Source organism: Gouania willdenowi, chromosome 14 (genome assembly GCF_900634775.1).
Source record: "Gouania willdenowi chromosome 14, fGouWil2.1, whole genome shotgun sequence".
Lineage (NCBI taxonomy): Eukaryota > Metazoa > Chordata > Actinopteri > Blenniiformes > Gobiesocidae > Gouania > Gouania willdenowi.
In genome coordinates, this window is record NC_041057.1 from 15,146,458 (window position 1) to 15,166,659 (window position 20,202).

The 20,202-nt window shown below is 36.8% G+C and overlaps 1 protein-coding gene across 2 annotated transcripts; it reads right to left on the reverse strand.

Annotated features, from left to right (window-relative positions):
• Nucleotides 1-1,267: 1,267 nt before the first annotated feature.
• LOC114476118 (ubiquitin carboxyl-terminal hydrolase 2-like) lies at nucleotides 1,268-19,431 on the reverse strand. 2 transcript variants are annotated; one of them, XM_028467408.1, is made up of 12 exons: nucleotides 19,082-19,431; nucleotides 11,644-11,694; nucleotides 11,442-11,565; nucleotides 8,378-8,489; nucleotides 8,164-8,274; nucleotides 7,076-7,140; nucleotides 6,884-6,987; nucleotides 6,712-6,792; nucleotides 6,544-6,622; nucleotides 3,955-4,062; nucleotides 3,768-3,888; nucleotides 1,268-1,990 (listed from the first exon to the last, which is right to left on the reverse strand). In XM_028467408.1, exons 1-12 carry the CDS (start codon nucleotides 19,421-19,423, stop codon nucleotides 1,885-1,887), a joined length of 1,404 nt encoding a protein of 467 aa, XP_028323209.1. In that variant the 5' UTR covers nucleotides 19,424-19,431; the 3' UTR covers nucleotides 1,268-1,884. The 2 variants fall into 2 exon arrangements, with proteins under 2 accessions (XP_028323209.1, XP_028323210.1); XM_028467409.1 differs by having other exon boundaries at nucleotides 11,644-11,691; nucleotides 19,082-19,430.
• Between the last annotated feature and the right edge of the window lie 771 nt (nucleotides 19,432-20,202).

A 20,202-nucleotide genomic window follows, 5' to 3' on the forward strand; every position in this document is an offset into this window, starting at 1 on the left:
TAAAGCGCAGTTTTATTGGTGCATTACAATAATTTAGCAATTTTCTAAGAAAAATACACACGAATGCCGCGGCCTAATTTAGGCCACACCCCATTGGCTGATGAGGGTACACTTCAGACAACTCGGCCAATCAGAACTGGCAGGTAGGCGGGCTGCTGTACTCAGTTCGGTTTCACAAAAAAATATCAGTGTTTCAACAGTTTCCTTCACTACAGTAAAGTTCATCCGAACTTGTTTTTTAAAATACACTTTATATTTCCGTTCCCATACAAAGTTAATGGCGACATAGCATTGCAATCCGATGCTTTTGTGCAAACATAGGCAACTGGTGGCCCTCAGTCTAATTTTGTGCACAAAATAACTCCCAAAACACAAATTAACAAAGACAGACACCACAACCACTTAAACACAAAAAAACAACACATTACAGAATAGCTGCACAAACTGTCAACAAAATTACACAACATGACAAGAAAAGACAGAAAACAAAAATACTGAAAGTGACTCCAAAAACGTACAAATCGAAGAAAAATACACAAAATTACAACAAGAACACACAAAACACCTCACACATAATGACCCCAAAAACACGAAAAAATGAATTTAAAAAAAACAACAGAACCACAGACAAAAACAAAACATTTCCCCCCCTGTATTAATACTTTATTGTTATTGGGTGACTGTGGCTCAGGTGGTAGTGCGTTGTCTTCTGATCGAGAGGTTGGGGGTTCGATCCCAGTACCTGACTATGTGCCGAAGTGTCCTTGGGCAAGACACTGAACCCTAAGTTGCTCCCAGTGGTCGACTAGCGCCTTGCATGGCAGTCCTGTCCCACTGGTGTGTGAATGTGAGAGTGATTGGGTGAATGAGCTGATATGTAAAGCGCTTTGAGACTGCTTCAGTGTGGTTATAAGGTGCTATATAAAATCAAGTCCATTTATTATCATTATTCTAAATACTGACATAAATGTTGATATGTGGCCCTCGGAGCAGATACAATCACATTTGTGGCCTCCGCTGTGATAGAGTTGCCCATCCTTGCTTTAAGTGCTTAGTGAGGCGTCATCCAGTTCCTTGGACGTTATGCCGTTATTCTTAAAACCAGGAGCGTTACGGTTTTGAGATTTTGAAAAGGCTGGTGGGTGCAGCATCTGGATGCAACCATCTGCCATCCTACTACAGATCCACACACATCTTCTTTTAGATCAGTAAAGTCTACCCCACCAGTGTGGGCAACGTAAAAAACAACATCCACACACCAAACAACTGCAGTGACAGTAGGGATTTTAATTCATTGAGAAACTCAAACTGAAGAGCGACTGGAGGATCATTTTACAACATTCCTGATTCATTCTAATAAAGTTGCTTTAGTTCTTAGTTTGGCTTGGTTCTCACTTCATAAATACTGTACAAAAAAAAAAGAAATTCAAAGTTAAAACGAAAAGATAAAAACTTCAAAGGAATAAATTATATTATCTCAGTGTGAGGAGGCATATACAAAGTCTATAACGCCTTCCTACTAAAATACAAAAAAACAAGATTAAATAATAATATTTGATCATTAAAAGGTCTTACGTGGTGAGTAAAGACAAGGAAGGAAATACATTCTAGGATTAAACGAGAAAAAAAAAGTTGTCACAGCTGCATGAGGGAAGCTGCACATTTGGAGTGTGAAAGAGCGTTTCTGCACGTTTCCACATCAAGGAAGTGTTTTTCCAGCTCTGATCAAAGCATGAGCTAAAGCATAATAAAAGCCTTGAACTTCAACTTTCGATACAAACGACGCAGTTCTTTGTTCACAGTTTCAAGTGTCTCTTTCTACCAGAAGGTGGCGCCACAGCCCACCTTCCATTTCTTCTTCTTCTTCTTGCAGCTCTGCAGCATCTACAGTCGACACGTCTGGTATTTGTGGAGCGAGGATGGAGCTCGCTCATAGAAGAGAACGTAAGCACTGCTGCTGCGAACCTGACTGGAGGAGAGAGGGTTCACTCTGCACAGGACACACACACAGAGAAACATCATCATTAGAAACACTGATGGCGGTTAAAACATTCATTCAACCACTTTAAATGATGTACAACGCTCTGGTTTTTATAGTAAGTATGGAAAACTCGTAAGAAGATTTATTAAAGGATAACAGTACTTGTCATGGTTACAACCGCTAACCCGATGGGAGACTCCAAATAATTCTGATGCTTCAACGTCATGCGACATTTAGAGACGGACAGGAGACTAAAATCCAAAAAGGATTATTTAAGTTTAACAAAACACCTGTATACAGATGTGTAAAGAGTACTGATATATACTACTCAAGTATAAGTACTGTTACCTGATTTAAATTGTACTCAAGTACAAGTAAGTCATACAAAAAAATACTCAAGTACAAGTAAAAAATAGCTCAATTAATAGCACTGAAAGTAAAAGGTACTAGTTACTTTAACCCCCACTTTTATTTGTGGTAATAAATCTTGCCACGGTTCCCTTACGTACACAAAACATCTCACTAAACATCTTAAAAAGGAAGAGACCAGATCTCGCACATTTGGAAATTCATTTATTTTCCACAAAGGCATTCAATAAAATAAAAAGCTTTGTCAGAATGTACATTTTTAAAACAATTAATAAAATAACACTGATGAATTAATTTCAAGCAGTGGATGGAAAAATGTATGAACTCCATTCAATGCTGTTTTGGAGCTGTGTATTACGTTTAAGCTGATTGGTCGGCTTTGATGTGATGCATTTGATTTTGGTCTGGTCATTTCATTTTTTGTAGCTTCACAATGTCCATTGATCATTTTAAAATAAAAAATAATCATTTATTCAGTAACGGTTGGATGTAGAAATGTAATGAATTACTTTACTTATTTCAAAACGCTCTTAAGTACAAATAAAATGACTAATTTAGAAATATACTCAAAAAAGTACAAGTACCCATAAAACGACTCAATTACAGTAACTTGAGTACTTGTAATCTGTTACTTTCACCTCTGCCTGTTTACATATGTGTGACTATGTCTCCAAAACAGCTTTGAACTTAAGACATTTCTCTTATTTTTGATAATATTAAATGTTTGTAGTGCCTGGTAGATGTTGTCAGTGTAAATTTGATTCCTATGTTTAAAATTCTCTAGTTTTGTGAAGAGTTTTTATGAATTTATTTTTTTACTTTTTATATTTAATTTGAAAAAAACGAAACAATTTTGCAATATGCTCAAAAACATATGAATCCTATTATTGAAGGTATTACATCAGAATCAACCTAGGGGTCGTGACCGTTCTCAAATATAAACATAGTTCAAATAAAATGCAATATCAATCCTTAAATCTGGTTATCTGTATTTGTAACAGTATAAAAAACATGATCAATAACTAATTCTAAAAGAAAGAAAAAAATGGGGTCACCAGAAATATGTGATGTCAAAATAGGGTGAGAACCACTGTATTTAATCATTTTACTTTCTTCAGATATAATTTAATTAAATAAAATCCTAGTAAAACAGTAAATATTTTTTTTATGATTGAATCTCTCTAAAATGCACAAACAGTATCTTCTCTCTATGGTGCTAAACTCAGCTGCTCTTTCACCTGTGATCAGCTGCACTCAAACACTTTAGAAAAGGCTGATTCGATTTGAAATAAAGCACCTCAGTGTCTTAAGATGAGTTGGTTCTCATGTAACACACAAAGCCTGGCTGCACTCAGCTGCCCTCTGCCTCTCAGATAAGGACACATGTTCGGTAACATGATGAAGTGAGAGCTGATACCTGCAGTCATTGTAGCTGTACCACTCCCCGTGCGCTGAGTTCCTGCAGTACGCCGTGTAATGGCCTCCCAGAGCGTTCCCAGTGTGGTTGGACACAGCATACAAATTATAAACAGGTCGCTCTGCCCACAGAGACAATAATCAGTCAGCAAACCCCATCGTATGCATGTGACGTTAGAAATACTCACCACTACTCTCTGAGGCAAACTCCCGCAGGTCCAGCTCTTTCAGAGGGAAGTTGACGTAAGTGGAAAGTTTGCTGGCTCGGACGTTGGAATCTGAGAAACGTTTCAGATCTGAAGACGAGGTAAAGTCAAGGAACTGAAACTGATTCAAGATGAAGAATCTATCCTCTGGATCACACTTTAAACAGGCAGTTTGGACGTACAGAATAGAATAGAATAGAATAGAATAGAATAGAACAGAATAGACTAGAATAGAATAGAATAGGGGTCTGCAACCTTTACTCTCAAAGGAGCCATTTTGCCTCATCTCACATGGATTAAAGTCCTCCTGAAGCCGAAAAAATACTTTCTCAATAAAGCCAATACATTGTATTAAATTCTTTACAGTTAAAATTATACGGCTTAATGTATGATTTAATTTGATTTATATTGATCATGTAAATGGAAACTTAAAAACAGTTTAAAATAAAATAAATTGACATCAAGAAATAAAACAGTATCTCGCATCTTCATCATCTCAGTTTACATAAACTCAATGTTATATAAAGAAGATTTTTTTTAGCTAATGTATTTGAAAGGCTACAAAAAGTAAGTTGAAGTTTGACAATACATGATCATCTCTAATAATCTCTATTTTCTTCCAGTTGGTTTAGTTATTTTACCAGGGATTTAAAACTTAAGGTTAGCCACAGGTGCAGGAAAGTTGATGGTCTGTAGATGTTGCAGGAGGTGAAGTAGGAGAGTGCTGAGTCATTGCACAACGTGATTTATTTTAGATTAACAAATTGTTATATCTTGATTTTATTTGTCATTAATTATTAATAACCTCTGTAGGAAAATATCAACTCTTTATTCCAATAATTTTTTAAGCTATAGGGAGCCATTGCATAAGAGTCAAAGAGCCACATGAGGCTCCAGAGCCGCAGGTTGCAGACCCCTGGTATAGACGTTTATTGAAATGATAAAAACTATAGAAAAAAAAGAATCTATTCAGGAGCCACTAAATCAGAGTTTTTAAACCTTGGGGTCGGGACCCCATGTGGGGTTTCCTGGAGTTTGAATGGGTCTACCTGAAATAACGAAATAGAATTTAAAAAATTTGTTTTGAATTAAAACAACTGTATTTCTATACTTTCACTTTGAGAATCTAGTTAAACTAAAAAGTAGTAAAAAAAAAAAAATTATATATATATATATCTGAGCTCAAACATGATCAAAAACTAATTCTAGAAAAAAAATGAAATTTGGGGTCAGCAGAAATTCTTGATATTAAAATGGGGTCACGATCTGAAAAAAGGTTGGGAACCACTGCACGAAATAAATACTGTTTCATTCCACTTATTTAACAAATGAGATTCTTTAAAATGTGTGTTATCACTCATTCATCCCATTATTATGCTCTACAAATGTTGTAGTCAGACAAAGGGGGTACAGGACTTGGACTCAGAAATAAGTGAAAGGGGGTACTTGAGCCAAAACAGTTTGATAACCACTGCTCTACACTATTAAGTGTCACAAAAAACACAAAGGCTGGAATATTAAGAAGTTTGGGGACAACTTGTTGTTTGTCTCTCCTGAGGATGGCCCTGTTGGCCAAAACTAAAGAGATGATCCCGGATTTCTGGAAAAATCCAACTGTTCCTTCTTCTGTGACCATCAGCAGCCAAGATGTGAAGATTTTAAACGGCTAAATACTTAGCCGCTACCATCCACTGCAAACTCAATGTTGAAAGGTCAACGATTGGTTGAATCTACCTCTTCCTCATTTAAATGGCAATGGAGTTTAATGAAGATTTTTTATCAACTCGATGTTTAACCTTTTCAGTTATCTGCTGGTTTGGGTCGCTGTTTATATATATATATATATATTTTTTTTTTTAAAGTTTGCAGGACATTGTTAAAATGTGTGGCAAGACTGCTGGCACTATATTCAGAATTCAGACGGTACACTCCCAGTTCTCACTGCTTCCCTCAAGCTGGAGGTTTGCAGCACCACAATGCCTCAGGAATTCATTAGTCACAGCTAATTGGAGTTTTTTTTTTTTTAATTTATAAATAGTTTAAATAAGAGACTGGCAGTTTTTATCACACGTAAAGCAATATTTCAGAGTGTGAAAAGGACAGTGTAAGTTCTTACTTTGAAAAGGTAAATTCATGAGGTCCGCCATTCACTTACAAGTTCCATGATTATTTTTATGAAGCTATTATTTAACAAATTTGAAGGAAGTGCACAAGATGGACAGGCCGATAAGTGAAACAGCGCTGTTTAGCTGATTGATCACTGTTGAAAAGTCAGGAAAAACCTGAATTTTTAGCTCGCTGTTTACAACGTCAGCTATGGCGAGTTCATACCTCTTGACCTTTGACCTCATGCACGAGAACTGAACCAGAGCATGAGTGTGAAAAGGCTTATTATCTAAGCATGACCTCCTTAAAACGGCCTGCACTTTGCTATTCCATCAACAGAGTGGGAAAAACTGACATATGAAAGGCTGCTTCATGGAGTGTTTATGACAAGTTAAGGGGTTAGCAGGGTTGCCTCACGGCCAAAAGGTTGATGGTTCGTTTCCTGGCGTTTTGCAAATAGGATACGGAGCACGAGGATCTGTGGGAACTTCTGGATGCTGAGTCTTTTGGTGCATTTCCTTCTGGCTTTGCAATTGTTGCACGTCTGAGGACGACAAATACGTTACCAGTGAGACTACGCTTACATAAAGTTTGTTAAAATGTTTAAGTTTTATTTTCAATGAAGCTTCTCACAGGCTGTTCTTCTCCATCCAGCACGTCTTCTTTAGTGAAGAGCTTTAAGCAGTCTTTCAATGTCACATCTCCTAAGTTCTTCTGTGAAGGCACAGATACGGTGTGGTCAGAGAACAAACACTCACTCCTCGTAGTTATTACACTTTATTGAAATACTGCAGTGTTTTCTAACCTGTGCAATGGGGATGGAAAGGTCCCAGAACGGGTCGAACACGGTTGAGCGAAACCCACAAACCGTGCAGGTGAGGGAGCTCCTGAGCTGTCCTCCAAATAAATCTGCAGGACATTCACATTAAACGTCCACAGACGGTACGCCAACAATAAAGATGAAGATGAATCACTGATGCTATAAATGATCACCTACCTACTACCTGGCTGTCCTCTCTCTCCAAGTACATATTCCACATTTGTTTTCCTTTTTCTTCATCCCTGTGAATGACATCACCTTCCATCATCCTCAAACAAAGTGATTTTTTTTTACTTGTGCATAGATTTGTCATGGCAAATAGAGCACTTCCTGTTTCAACATGAAATAGGAAAAAGGAGTGTAATCTTTAACTTTCAATCATGAAAATGCAAAATCATGGAATCAATTCCTTGAAATGAAAATAACAATATGACATTGTTTACATTCTCACGTAGGGGTTTCGAGACAAGCTCACGCATTTTCACCATATTTTTCCACTGTAAAATAAGTAGAATGTCTAACAAGTAATAATAATAATAATGGCTTGGATTTATATAGCGCTTTTTTCAAGGAGACTCAGAAACCATTATCCATTCACACCAGTCACTCACAGTCATACCAGTGGTGGTAAGCTACAATGTAGTTACAGCTACCCATGTTGACAGAAGCGTGGCTACCATTTGGCATCTGACATTCATGTACAATTCATACCCAGTCACCCAAGGACACAATGACAATGACTTGAATAGAGCGGGATTCGAACCCCCAACCCTTCGGTTACTGGATGACCCACTCTAGCAAAGCAAATTGACGGCAAGGACAAATCTCGAGTAAAACCTTGCGCTAAGAAAATTTCATGCGACAAAATCTCGTGCACGGTCCATTCCACCCTTCTGAAATTGAACATTTTTAAAGATATATTAATATTAAGAATTAAATAATCCCTATTGGCCTGATTCTGGGACATTTAGTCCTCAAGCATTGACATCAAATTAGAGAAAACCAATGAAAAGGAGATAAAATATAATTGGGTAAAATTTGAAAGGAAAATCAAAGGTGATGAGGTAATATGTTGTTTTGAATGTTATATGCTGAATAATGGATATGAAAATCACAGCCGGTGCAGAAAAATGCAGTTATTCATAAGAAAATAAACAATTATTAATTCATGAGCTGAGCAGAAGTGCTGTTGAGGCCTCGCGATTATATAAGCAACACTTCTGGTGACTAATTCAAGGTCACAAGGTAGAGATTTGTTGACTTACGGCAGGTGATCAAAGTCCTCTGCTGACAGCTTGGGGCAGCCCGTCACTCTGTTCACATCGTTATGGAGACCATCCAGCAAGAAACGCAGGAACTCCTGGGCATCCTGCTGACTGTGGAGAAAACATGTGGGACATTATGATACTTTCTAAAGACGACCTTATGTAATAATTACATTTTAACTGCAGCCTTCTTTATTGTGTAAGGAAAACGTACTTGCATCCTGCAAACTTTGGAGCGTATTTCTGGATCTGGCTCCTGAAATCAGACGGACTGATGACGTCATTGTGCGCTGACGTCCATAGGCTTTGCATCAGTCTGGCAAACTCTGAAAGGGTGAGTTAGAATATTAAATGCACGGTGAAATAAGAAACCCAGGAGATCATTATTCAGTGCTTCCTTTACTCAAAAATCCTGGTGTTCTACATTGTTTTACTCACATTTTAAAATAAAGGCATCGTCTTAAAACAGGAACACTTAAGTACAAAAAGGCATTACATCCTAGGGCTGCACGAATCAGGGTTGGGGTCAATTACATTTTTCAGCTACAATTACATTTTCAATTATACATGTTCAATTATAATTCAATTACGATTACAGTGACCAGTAGGGGTGTGTATTGCCTGGCATCTGGCGTATACATACAGTAGGTCACGATTTGATAGGATATATCCCAATATTAAAGTACAAGGCGATTATTGCAATTTTTTTTGTAATATATGACTTAAGAAACAACTAATCTGTAAATGTGTACACCTTCATGAGAACATTATGTATGAAATATATTTTATTGGTATATTTTACATTCAAAACATTGGCTTTAACCAGGTTTCAGCGCATTTCTGTGTGCAGGTACAATGTGTCCTGCAGTGGAAAAGACTTTCCTGGTTAAATGAAGGTAAAATAAATAAATAAAAAATCAATATAGATGCATTTCGAATTGATCCGAGAATCGCACAACATAATATCGCAATATATCGCCAAATTTATTTTTTTCAAAACCCCTAGTGACCAGCATTTTTTGCAACTACATTTAAATTATTTTTTTTCCTCAGAAAGTCAATTACAATTATGTTCTCAATTACTGAGCCTTTAATATACGACCTAATAAAAGTTAACCTTCCTTTTGTGTTAGCATCTCTTATAACTGCTCCTCAATCAGCTGTAAAATACACTAAAAACAAATATCAATCATCTCATTTCTTTACTATCTATTGGTTACTTTATTAGGATTCCTAATCAATGACAATATAGGTTTTAATATTTTTGGTGTGGGCGTCTGAGCCTTTTTTGTGTCACCCCTCAATTAAAGTTTTTATTAATAGTAAAATGTGGGAAAGCTTGATATGAAACATATTTTAATGATTGTTAACTACATATGTGTAGATCTCTATAGAGAACTGTTACATGGTTCCGCAGTTTTGCATTAAATTATTGTGGCAATTACAATTACAAAGTCAATTATCTGAACTCAATTACAATTTAATTACGATTACGACAGCAACATATTTTTAAAATTACAATTATATTTACGCCATAATTGTAATTAATTATCAATTATGTGATTATAAATATAACTGACTCCAACCCTGGCACGATATATAGATAAAAAAAAAAACATATTTATTTCTTTAAGATAATGTTAAGAAAAACTAAAATGAGGTATCACTTTTCCGTGGAAGTGGCAGGACTTTGTTTTACACATGCATGAGGTTAAACGTCAATGACTCCACACCGCAGTTAAACGTGTGTTTTATCACCAGTTAACATGGTCTCCACTTAAACTACAAAACCAGTGTGAGACGTGTGTTGCTCTGCAGACCAGGAGAACACTGGACCACGGTTACATGATGTTTTTTTAATTCGGAATTAGTTATTAAGAATTACATTTTTTGGATTTAAAGTGTTCTGCTTCGTGTTTACATGGAAATAGTAATTCCTGAATTGAGGTTTACATGGAAAACTGGTTTATTCGGCTGTATTTAATTCCACTTTAGGTCTGGGAGTTGGGAAGGCTCTGATTGGACAGGGGGCGAACGAGACGTATCATGTCTATCGGGAAAAAACACAACAAACGTTTTCTTTTTGGCTACAACATAGGAGACCACATGAGAACTGTTTTCTCTTTTATTTTGATTGTAGTTTTGAAGCAGCAACTCGACAATAATGCATGGTTTCACTTTGTTCTGCGGCGTAGAAGAAAGATGGAGCAGTGGAGAAGCAAGACAGAAGTCCGTACTTCGGTCAGTCAAAGCCAGCAGTTAATGTTACAGCTGTTCTACCTACACTATACAGGACGTTGAGTGAAAAAATAACTTCATAATGATCCGCGCATCATTAGTGAAGCTCTGGTGCTTCATGCTCAGATGAAGCCTGTTCCGTTTGCCAACGTCTGTGTGTGTGTAATAAGTCCGCCTGTGTGTATAATTCTTCCGTCCATCCACTATTTTCATTATATCCATGTCTTTTAAGGCTCTTAATAATCTTATTATTAAATAAATAGTCTCTAAGGAGTCAGGGCGGCCATCTTGGACTATGTCATCATCAGCGCATCATCACAGCAAGTTTGCGCAGAACGAACAGAATTAAGTTAAAGCGAAATTAAGTGTTTACAACAAAGAGGAATAATTTAATTCAGAATTAAAATTGGAATAAACCAGCCACCTAATTCAGATTTAAGTTTCATTTGGAATGAAATATGCATTAGGAATTAAGTGTTTACAAGGTCAGTTTAAAGAGGATTTTACTTTTATTCTGAATTAAAGAGGAATTGAAGCTGCCATGTAAACGTAGTCAATGTTTGCTCAGTGGAAAAGGAATCCAGATATATTCACATTGTTAACGACACATCCTGCTTTACACAGTACGTAAAAACAACATATTTTAAATCATGTACTAAATTATATTTTGTATTTTTACCAAATCATGTAAAAAAAAAAAAAATCTGGATTATATTTTTAGGCAAAATCGTGCAGCTGTACTACGACCTTTTAAGCAAAATACACTGCATTGCAGTACTTTTGATGAAGTGTGGGTGCATTCGTGACTCAGTGTGACATATAGCAAATAAAACCAGGAGATTGCCTTTAAACTGATGAGTACACTTTGATAACACAGCTCAAGGCTGCTGATTAAGGTAAAACTAACTGAAAGAATGAAGACTATAAAGTTTATAGCGTGACCGAGATGTGATCCATAAAGTGACATCACACCGACAAATGGCCGAGCTACTCGTCACCATGCTGCTAACACACAGCATGAGTTCACAGGTCCATCCTACCTTCCATGAGCTCGCCCTCGGTCCTGCAGTTGTTGTTGAGGTCTGTGCGGTGGCCGTTTCTCAGGCAGTAATCCCTCAGCCCAGAGGTGTTACTCAGACATTGCAGGATGGAGTTCATGAAACACTGAAAGTGAGCAATAAAACACATGGAACACCTGCTTTAAGTGAACTATATGGTGGTTGCACAGAGTGATGCACTCACAGTGTTTCCCAGGTTCTTCAGGCCGACCAGCCCATGACGACTCTTATTCTGCTTAAAATGAAAGACAAAAAGTATTGTTCAGGGTTGAGAAGAATCATTTAAGAATCATTAAACATGGGACAAGATGTTAAACCGTCCTTTGTGCCAAAATATGGTAGTCACATGACTTTTACAATTTGAGAGTGGCGTGGGAGCTGTGTTTCATATGGGAAGGATGTAAATTTAGGACAAATCATCAGTAGTGTTCCTTTGAATCAGGGGGAGTTTTGGCCTTTTTAACACCACGCAGCAACGCGTCGTCTGATTACTTTGTCCAAGTAACAAGTAAAGTAAGGGATTATAAATGAAGAAATAGTAAACAGGTGAAAATAGATTCAAGAACGACAAGAATTAGTGCTGCTGAACTGTAGAAGCTTGTCGCTGGCTTTATCGCCAGCAATTTCCACCGTAAACTCGGAATCATTCTGACGCATCGTAGAAAAAATAGCTGCCAAAAACAAAATGGCGTCAAGCTGCCACAGAGAAAGTCAGAAATATAAGTTAATAGAAGAAAGAGTTGAATGTGCAGTAAATACATTTAAATGTTCAACAATTTTTCTTCAAGTCAGAAACTGTTGCATTTAATTGCATTTTTGATTGATGCATCGTGTTAAAAAAATGAATAAATCAAAGTTGATTCAACATTCAACACGGCAAAAGAATAGAATTAGGCTGAAAGGTCTACTTTTTAATATTTTGTGCATCACATTTTTGAAAAGTACCTTAATTATATAAAGTAAAGTAATTAAAGTACCTAGTTACTTTTGAAAATAAGTCATCAGCAAAGCAACTGGATTACTTCTTTGGAGGAGTAATCACTAATCACTAACTAAATACTATTTCCAAGTACCTTGACCAACACTGGTGATAACAACCTGATTTTATCAATAACTGCAGCTTCTCCCACTTCTTTCGTGTCCATATAGAAAAGCTAAAACACATGTTGGGTTTTTCCTTTTTTATTAAGAATTTTAAATTTTGATAGCGCTTCGAGATGACTATTGTTGTAATTTGCGGAATACTGTATATATAAAGTTGAACTGAATTGACTGTTCTTTAACCTTTCTAATACATATACAGTATATAAACTCAAACAGAAACCACACAGTGACAGTATTTTAAAGCATGCAGTCCTCTCACATTCCTCTTTTGCCAAAGAGCTGCAAAGGCATTTCCTGCCAGCGTGTCTTACGACAGTCACATTGTGGGCAGGAATGTAGTTTGGATATCAGCTGCGGTTCCACCCCGACCTGTGCGTGCACTGATTAGCTCAGCTCTCATACCACACAGACACATCGCACCAGTATGTGACGGAGCCTGTAGGGATCGACTCTACTGGGAATATGTAAGACATAGCAGGGCTCTAAACTGTGTGTGTGTGTGTGTGTGTGTGTGAAGTTTCACATTGGCGCTCGAGTCACAGTCGACCCGTTTAGTTTTGGAAACATATGACGCAACAACTTGAACATTTTCTTTCATGCAGGGGAAGACAACCTCCCTGACATGTTATGATGGATACACAACACATGCAATAAATACACTGTAAGGCATTTCTTTGCTTTCCATTGCCAATTCTCAAAGTGTAATTACAGCATATTGCAGACACAGGCAACTGGCGGCTCGGGGGCTACATGTGGCCCTCGGTCTAATTTTGTGCGGCCCCCAAAACAAATCCCCGAAAATTGTATTTCAAGAAGTTGGAAGGAATATAAAAACGAACATAGACACAGAATACTCCCAAAACACACAAATCGACTGCAAATTGCATAAAGAACACAAAATGACAACAAAGACAGACACAACAACCACTTAAACAAACAAAATGACTATGCAAAACACAAAAAATTAACAACACATTACAGAATAGCTCCAAAAACACACACACTGTCGACAAAATGACGGGAAAATACAGAAAAAGGCAACAAAAATACAGGATGTGACCCCCAAAAATGCACAAATCGACAACATAAATGCAGAAAAATAAACAAAAAACAACAAAAACACACATAATGACTCTAAAAACACACAAGAGACTAAAAACTGATCAAACAAAGAAGAAAAAGACAACTCCCCCACCCTGCATTACTGCTCAGATCAATCATTATTCTAATGCTGGCATAAATGTTGATAATGTGGCACTCGGATCAGATACAATCACATTTTTGTGGCCCCTGCTGTGACAGAGTTGTCCATCCTTGTGTATAATAAGTTATGGTTCCAAGTTCTGCTAATCAGCCTCAGTTTTCCCACTGCAGCCTTTAAAAGAAGACCAGTAAGAACAGAAGGTTTTTGTTGCATTAAACTGAACGTTTGCATGGGTAAAGATTGTTTGGTGACTTGGGGCATAGCTTAGATTAGATCATTTTAACTTTTGGTTTAGTTCTCTTTCAAATCTGTCCTTCTGGCTTCTCTCAAGCTCGGGGACATGTTTACATTAACAGCCATGTGACCTGAATGAGGTAACATGGTAACAGTGTAACACGATGACCCGGTGCCGTCACACATCAGCACTTCCTGACGCACGGGGAGCACCAGTTGCTGTTAACATGCACACACGCGCGCAGTGTCACAGAGTACATGGAGGACTATGTTCCTTGTTGACACTTTATAGTCGTCATTAAACCAGGTGATATTAAAAGGCTTTTGACGGTTTGTTGCACATTCTGAATAAAGTTTATGTAAATAAGTCCTACAACTGAGCCCTGTGGAATTCCTCTCACACACACCAGCCAATTTAGAACAAAGAGCTCTCAGAGAGAACAAACCTCCACCAAGTACCAACTCTACTCTTTATATTATAAATTGGCAGTTATCTGAAACAGTGATCCTGATCAGGGGCCAATGACCACTCACACTTTAAAGGCTTGGAAGAAATGTCTATCTCCATTAATAACAATACAGTAAGTCCAAATATAAGGGCACCCCTATTTAAAACAAATAAATAAATAAATCACGAAGAAAAGCACAATCCAGAACTGATCTGGATGAAACTCAGTGGGGCAGTTGAGGAACAAACACAACACAACTTATTCAAATTTTACAACAATCAGTCAATTTCAAACCAAGATAAGGATATTATATATATTATATACTTATTTTGTAGAGTGGAATGTTAGAAAAGGCTTGATCAAGTGATGTTACTCAAACAGAGAACAATAGTCAGCAACAGTAGGTTTGAGAAAAACTGACCCATTTATTATTCACCAATTGGTTACACACATTTAACCTTCAACATAATATCTACAGTATTCTACAATTGAATAAAATAAATAGGAATGAATTAATAAAAATTAAATTAAATTAAAAAAATCGGAAATTCAAATCCGATATCCGATATTCGTTTTCAGGCTGATATCGGACCAATATCTGATATCGGATTGGGACACCCCTACTGTCAACTGCCAGTCTTGGTCAGAGGAGTTCTGCTGATTGCCTTTGATGGTTCCTTTGAAGTTTCACTTGACTTCCATGTAATAGTCCAGCAAAATTAATTTTGTCTAAAAACGAATTAATTTATCTTCTATATATAAAGCAAGGAATGTCGGTCAGTGTGTACACATCAGGATCAGACTGACCTGATGTCATCAGTCCTCGCTCTACAGTGATGATGTCATCATTTAGAACATTAGAACATCGGAGCATTTGTCCTACCTCTACAGTGATGATGTCATCAGTCCTACCTCTACAGTGATGATGTCATCAGTCCTACCTCTACAGTGACCGTTGCTTGCGGAATGTACGCGGCTTTGTTTGGACTGTAATGACACCATTATTACATCATCTTTATAAAAGCAAGGAATTTGATAAATGCTTTACAAATTCCATGTGCATCTAAACTGAATGTTGTGGTTTAATGACACTAAACAAGAAATGTAGTAAGAATTTTTAAAAATGCCAATGATGAAAAATGATTTTTTTTCCCAAACTAATCCAAAATCAGTATATTGATCCAGAATGGATCCCCTCTAAAATGTAATAGAGTCTTATTTAACCAATTATATAACCTTTGAGACGTTTATTACCTCTGCCAAGTAGATGATAAGGTTTGCATCTGTTTCTCTGATCTCTCTGATTAAACTACAAATACATTGATGCAAAACACTTGTATATTATACATAATATATCTTCAATGTCATGTCGGTCACACATATTTATGTACAGCGTTGTCTCATACATTATTGCTTTATGTCACTATTGCATCTGAATGACATTTCACAGGCAGCAAATTACTAAAACAAAACGTGAAAAAAATAAGATTTATGAAAGCGTTTTAAGTGAAGTCTACCCAACAATGTAAATAATTGTTGGCAAACACAATATTTCAGTCGGGTTGAACTTTGGAGCTTGTTGGACATGCTTAATAACTCCACTTGTGAAGCTTTTATCGTCTTATATAACATCAGAGATGATTGCATGTTGAGGCAAAAACAAAAACAAATGTCCTATTAATATTATCTCTGCATGTTTTTGCTGCGCTGGTGGTTTCTAAATGAGCACAGGGTTACACCCATGTGCAGGTTGTACAGCAGCTCAGCAGCGTGAACAGAAAGTCCTCCTGAGTGGATGAAAAGGCGAAGGTCTGGAATGGATCCATTTCTTATCAGCAGCTCTCTCTGCTCTTACACAACTGATCTCTCTCCCAAACTCAGGCCAATGGAAGGAAAGGTGAAACCTGCTAGTGCTGTGTGCACCCTACACACGTCTGGCCATGTGTGAAGAAAAAACTATGTATTTACTTTTCATACTTATGTAAGCGCATAACTAAAACCTCCACTCTTTATGTAATGCACCAACAATGAGACAAATAGTTTTTCCCCTCAACAAACCTTTGACAGTGACTGCTCGCATCTTTTTTGTTGCAAATCTGACAAAAATTGTGTTTTTGTGTTACTGCATCAAACAACTTAATCAACTGAATGAAAGAATAATGGCAAACCTTTGTTTTGCTCCATTTAACTATTCTAAAACTAAACCTTCAATAGATCGACTTAGCGCTGGGCCAAAATAATTATTTAATTGATTTCTCGAATTTGTGGATAAAAACGATTTTTATTTTGTAAATTCGAGTTTAAAAAAAAAAAACAAAAAAAAAAAAAACAGAGTTTTCATTTTTTTTTTTTTTCCCCCCCACCACAGCCTTTACGTGTTCTGTCCTTGTGGGTTACCATAGCGCGATGTGAGCCAGCCCCCTCTTTGTTTACCCTTTGAGTAGCTATGTGTGTGCCACAGGCATGTTTAATGTTTTATTCCCACTATGCTGAGACGCTAAGGGAAGAGTTTATTATTTTTTTATATGAAATATTATGTTATAAAATATGTAGTTATCTGATTTCTTAATCAGAAAATTTAAGCTACTGTGAAGTTGCTGTTACACTTTTGCTTAAACCTGGGTTAAAGCTTGAAATTGTTGAATGACAGAGCCTCATTTATTTTTTTTTATTTTGGGATTGTTCTATGCATTTTAACTCTTTAGGACAATCACAGCAATAAAGCTGCACTTTTGACAATATATCTGATGTCTGCAGTCATTTTTAAGTGCATTGAAAAAAAAAAAAAAAAAAAAAATCGGAAATCGAATCGAAACTCAAATTTTTCTTTAGAAAAACAGAGATTTTTTTTTTTAGGCAAAATCGCCCAGCCCTAGGTCAACTTTTCATGTTTTATTTTAATCTGAAAGCTTTCTATCAGATGTTGTAGTGTTTCTGTGGGAATCTGCACCCATTCATCTAGTAGAACATTTATGAGGTCAGACACTGATGTTGAACAAAAAGGCCTGGCCGTAAAATAGGGCTGCACAAATAATCAAATTCTAATCGTGATTACGATTTTGGCTGCCATGATTAAATTAACCTTATCATTGATTTGTTGGCGATATTTACGTTTAAAATGTGGGCTCTGCTGCATAACTAATCGGGCACTTTCTCAACCATTAGTCAGCGACAGCTTTGAGTCATTTGGTGGATTAAGTTGCATTTCGTGATAGCGCTCTGTAATAGTGTATTTACTCAGTTAGCCCTTGTTAAATTTTTAATTTTGCACTGTAAACTGTTCATATACTGTTAAAAGTAAAATACTGCAAAAAAAAAAAAAAAAAAACCCAGATTTTTCCCTAACATGATAAATAATTGTGATTAGAATCATGATTAGAATGTTGATCAAAAATAATCATGATTCTCATTTTGGATAGGGTTTAGGTCCATCTCTTTATGGGTCTGGCTTTGTGCACTGGGACACAGTCATGTTGGAATAACAAAGGGCATTCACCAAACTTTTCCCACAAAGTTGGAAACATGAAATTGTCAAAAATGTGTTAATGCTATAAACATTTCTATAGTTCTTTAATGGAAAAAAGGGGCCCAAACCCTAAACACAAAATATGGTGAAGCCAAATACTTATAGTGTAGATTAGACCAGTGTTTCTAAACCTTTTCAGACCGCAACTCCCAAAATAAAGGTAAAGTTTATTATTATTTGCGCCTTAGTATATAGTCATCTTAAAGATGTTAATCTTTGTTTTAATCAGAAATAAAATGGGTTAAAAGCGACAAAAAACAATAGTAGAAAAGGTGGTGAAATGGGATTTTAAAAAACACAGAAATTAGTTAAAAGTTGCAAATTGAGAGACCAAAATTGGACACAAAAAAAGTGTCATTGTTGACTTAAACTGGCAGGAAAAAAAGTAGGAATAATTAGTTTAAACTGGCAAGCAATGGGCATGACAAATCATGAATGTAATCAAATTGGCAAATATAACCATGAATTATGGTGACAATAATGGGTCAACATATGCAAAAGGTGGGAAAAGTGGTAGAAACGGTTTATAAGTGCCAAAAAATATGTTGAAAGTGGGAACAAGTGTGCACAAAATGCATTAAATTTTGATGAAGTGGCAGAAATGGGAGCAATGTAGCAAACCTAGATTAAAAGGAGCAAAAAAAAATATGGCAAGAAAAAGTGATGAAAATAGGTTAAAATATGGCAAGTTTGACGTAGTTGCAGAAAAGGGGCAAAAATGGGCTCAAATTCTTCAGAAAATTTTCTTAGTTTCTTGAAGGCATCTGGCGACCGCCTCCCAGTGTCTCACGATCCCAAATGAGGTCTCGACCCCAAGGTAGAGAACCCCGAGATTAGACAATAGCATTTGGCAGCCTCCAAATGATATATATTAACAAAATTCCCCCCAAAAAGTACTATATTAATTCAAAAACATACTAAAAAATAAAACAAAAATACCTTTGTCCTTTCCTGTATTAATTCTCAGATTGGTTATATTAAATGCTGATATGAATATTGATAATGTGGCCCTATAGATCAGATACCATCACGTTTTTGGCCCCCACTGTGACAAAAGTTGCCTATCTCTGATGTAGATGTTATTTAGAGAGAGTTCAGGACTCACCTTGGCCGGGTTGATGATGAGGCCGATGAAGGTGGACACCAACATGGACTTGGACAGAGCGGGGCTCTTGCCCCGCTGCTCCGCTCCGTCCACGGGGAGAGAGGCCGCCGACTCCTCCGGGACCGTCACCGTATAGGAGTGTCGGAGAGACGGCATGTTGGGGGCGGTGAACGCGGTACGAACGAGGGAGGGTTTTTTCATGAGTGAAACTTTTAAAACTCCCAGCGGAGACTCTGCACTTTTCATTAATATACCCCCAGGAAGGACAGGAGATGCGTTCAAGTACGGCTGCACCTGAAGAGTTCCCACTGAGTGCGTGTGTGTCGCCTGGACGTAGTGCATAAGTGGAGGCGTGTTTTTACTGTGTGTTGTGAACGCCTCCTTCTATTAAAGGGACTGCCTTCTGCCAACGGTGCTGCCTTCATAGCCGTAGGAAAATATATGCTTAAAATATTATTTCTTTATTTACACATAGGGCTGGGCTGGACGATTTTGACAGAAAAAAAAAAAAATAATAATAATCGATTTTTTTTTAAAGAAAAATTTGAGTTTCGATTCGATTTTTTTTCAATGCACTTAAAATGACTGCAGACATCAGATATATTGTCAAAAGTGCCACTTTATTGCCGTGATTGTCCTCAAGAGTTAAAATGCAAAGAACAATCCCAAAATAAAAAATAAATGAGGCTCTGTCATTCAACAATTTCAAGCTTTAACCCAGGTTTAAACAAAAGTGTAACAGCAACTTCACAGTAGCTTAAATTTTCTGATTAAGAAATCAGATAACTACATATTTTACAACATATTACGATTAAAAAATAATTAACTCTTCCCTTAGCATCTCAGCGTAGTGCGAATAAAAAATTAAACATGCCTGTGTCACACATACTGTACAGCCTACTCAATGGGTCAACAAATGTAAACAAAGAGGGTGCTGGCTGACATCGCAGTACGGTAACCCACAAGGACGGAACGCGAAAAAGTCCGAAAAAAAACAAAAAAAAACCGTGGTGGGAAAAAAATTATTAAATACATTAAAAAAAAAATATTATTATTATTATTATTAAAAACTTGAATTTGCAAAATAAAAATCGTTTTTATCTACAAATTCGATAAATCAA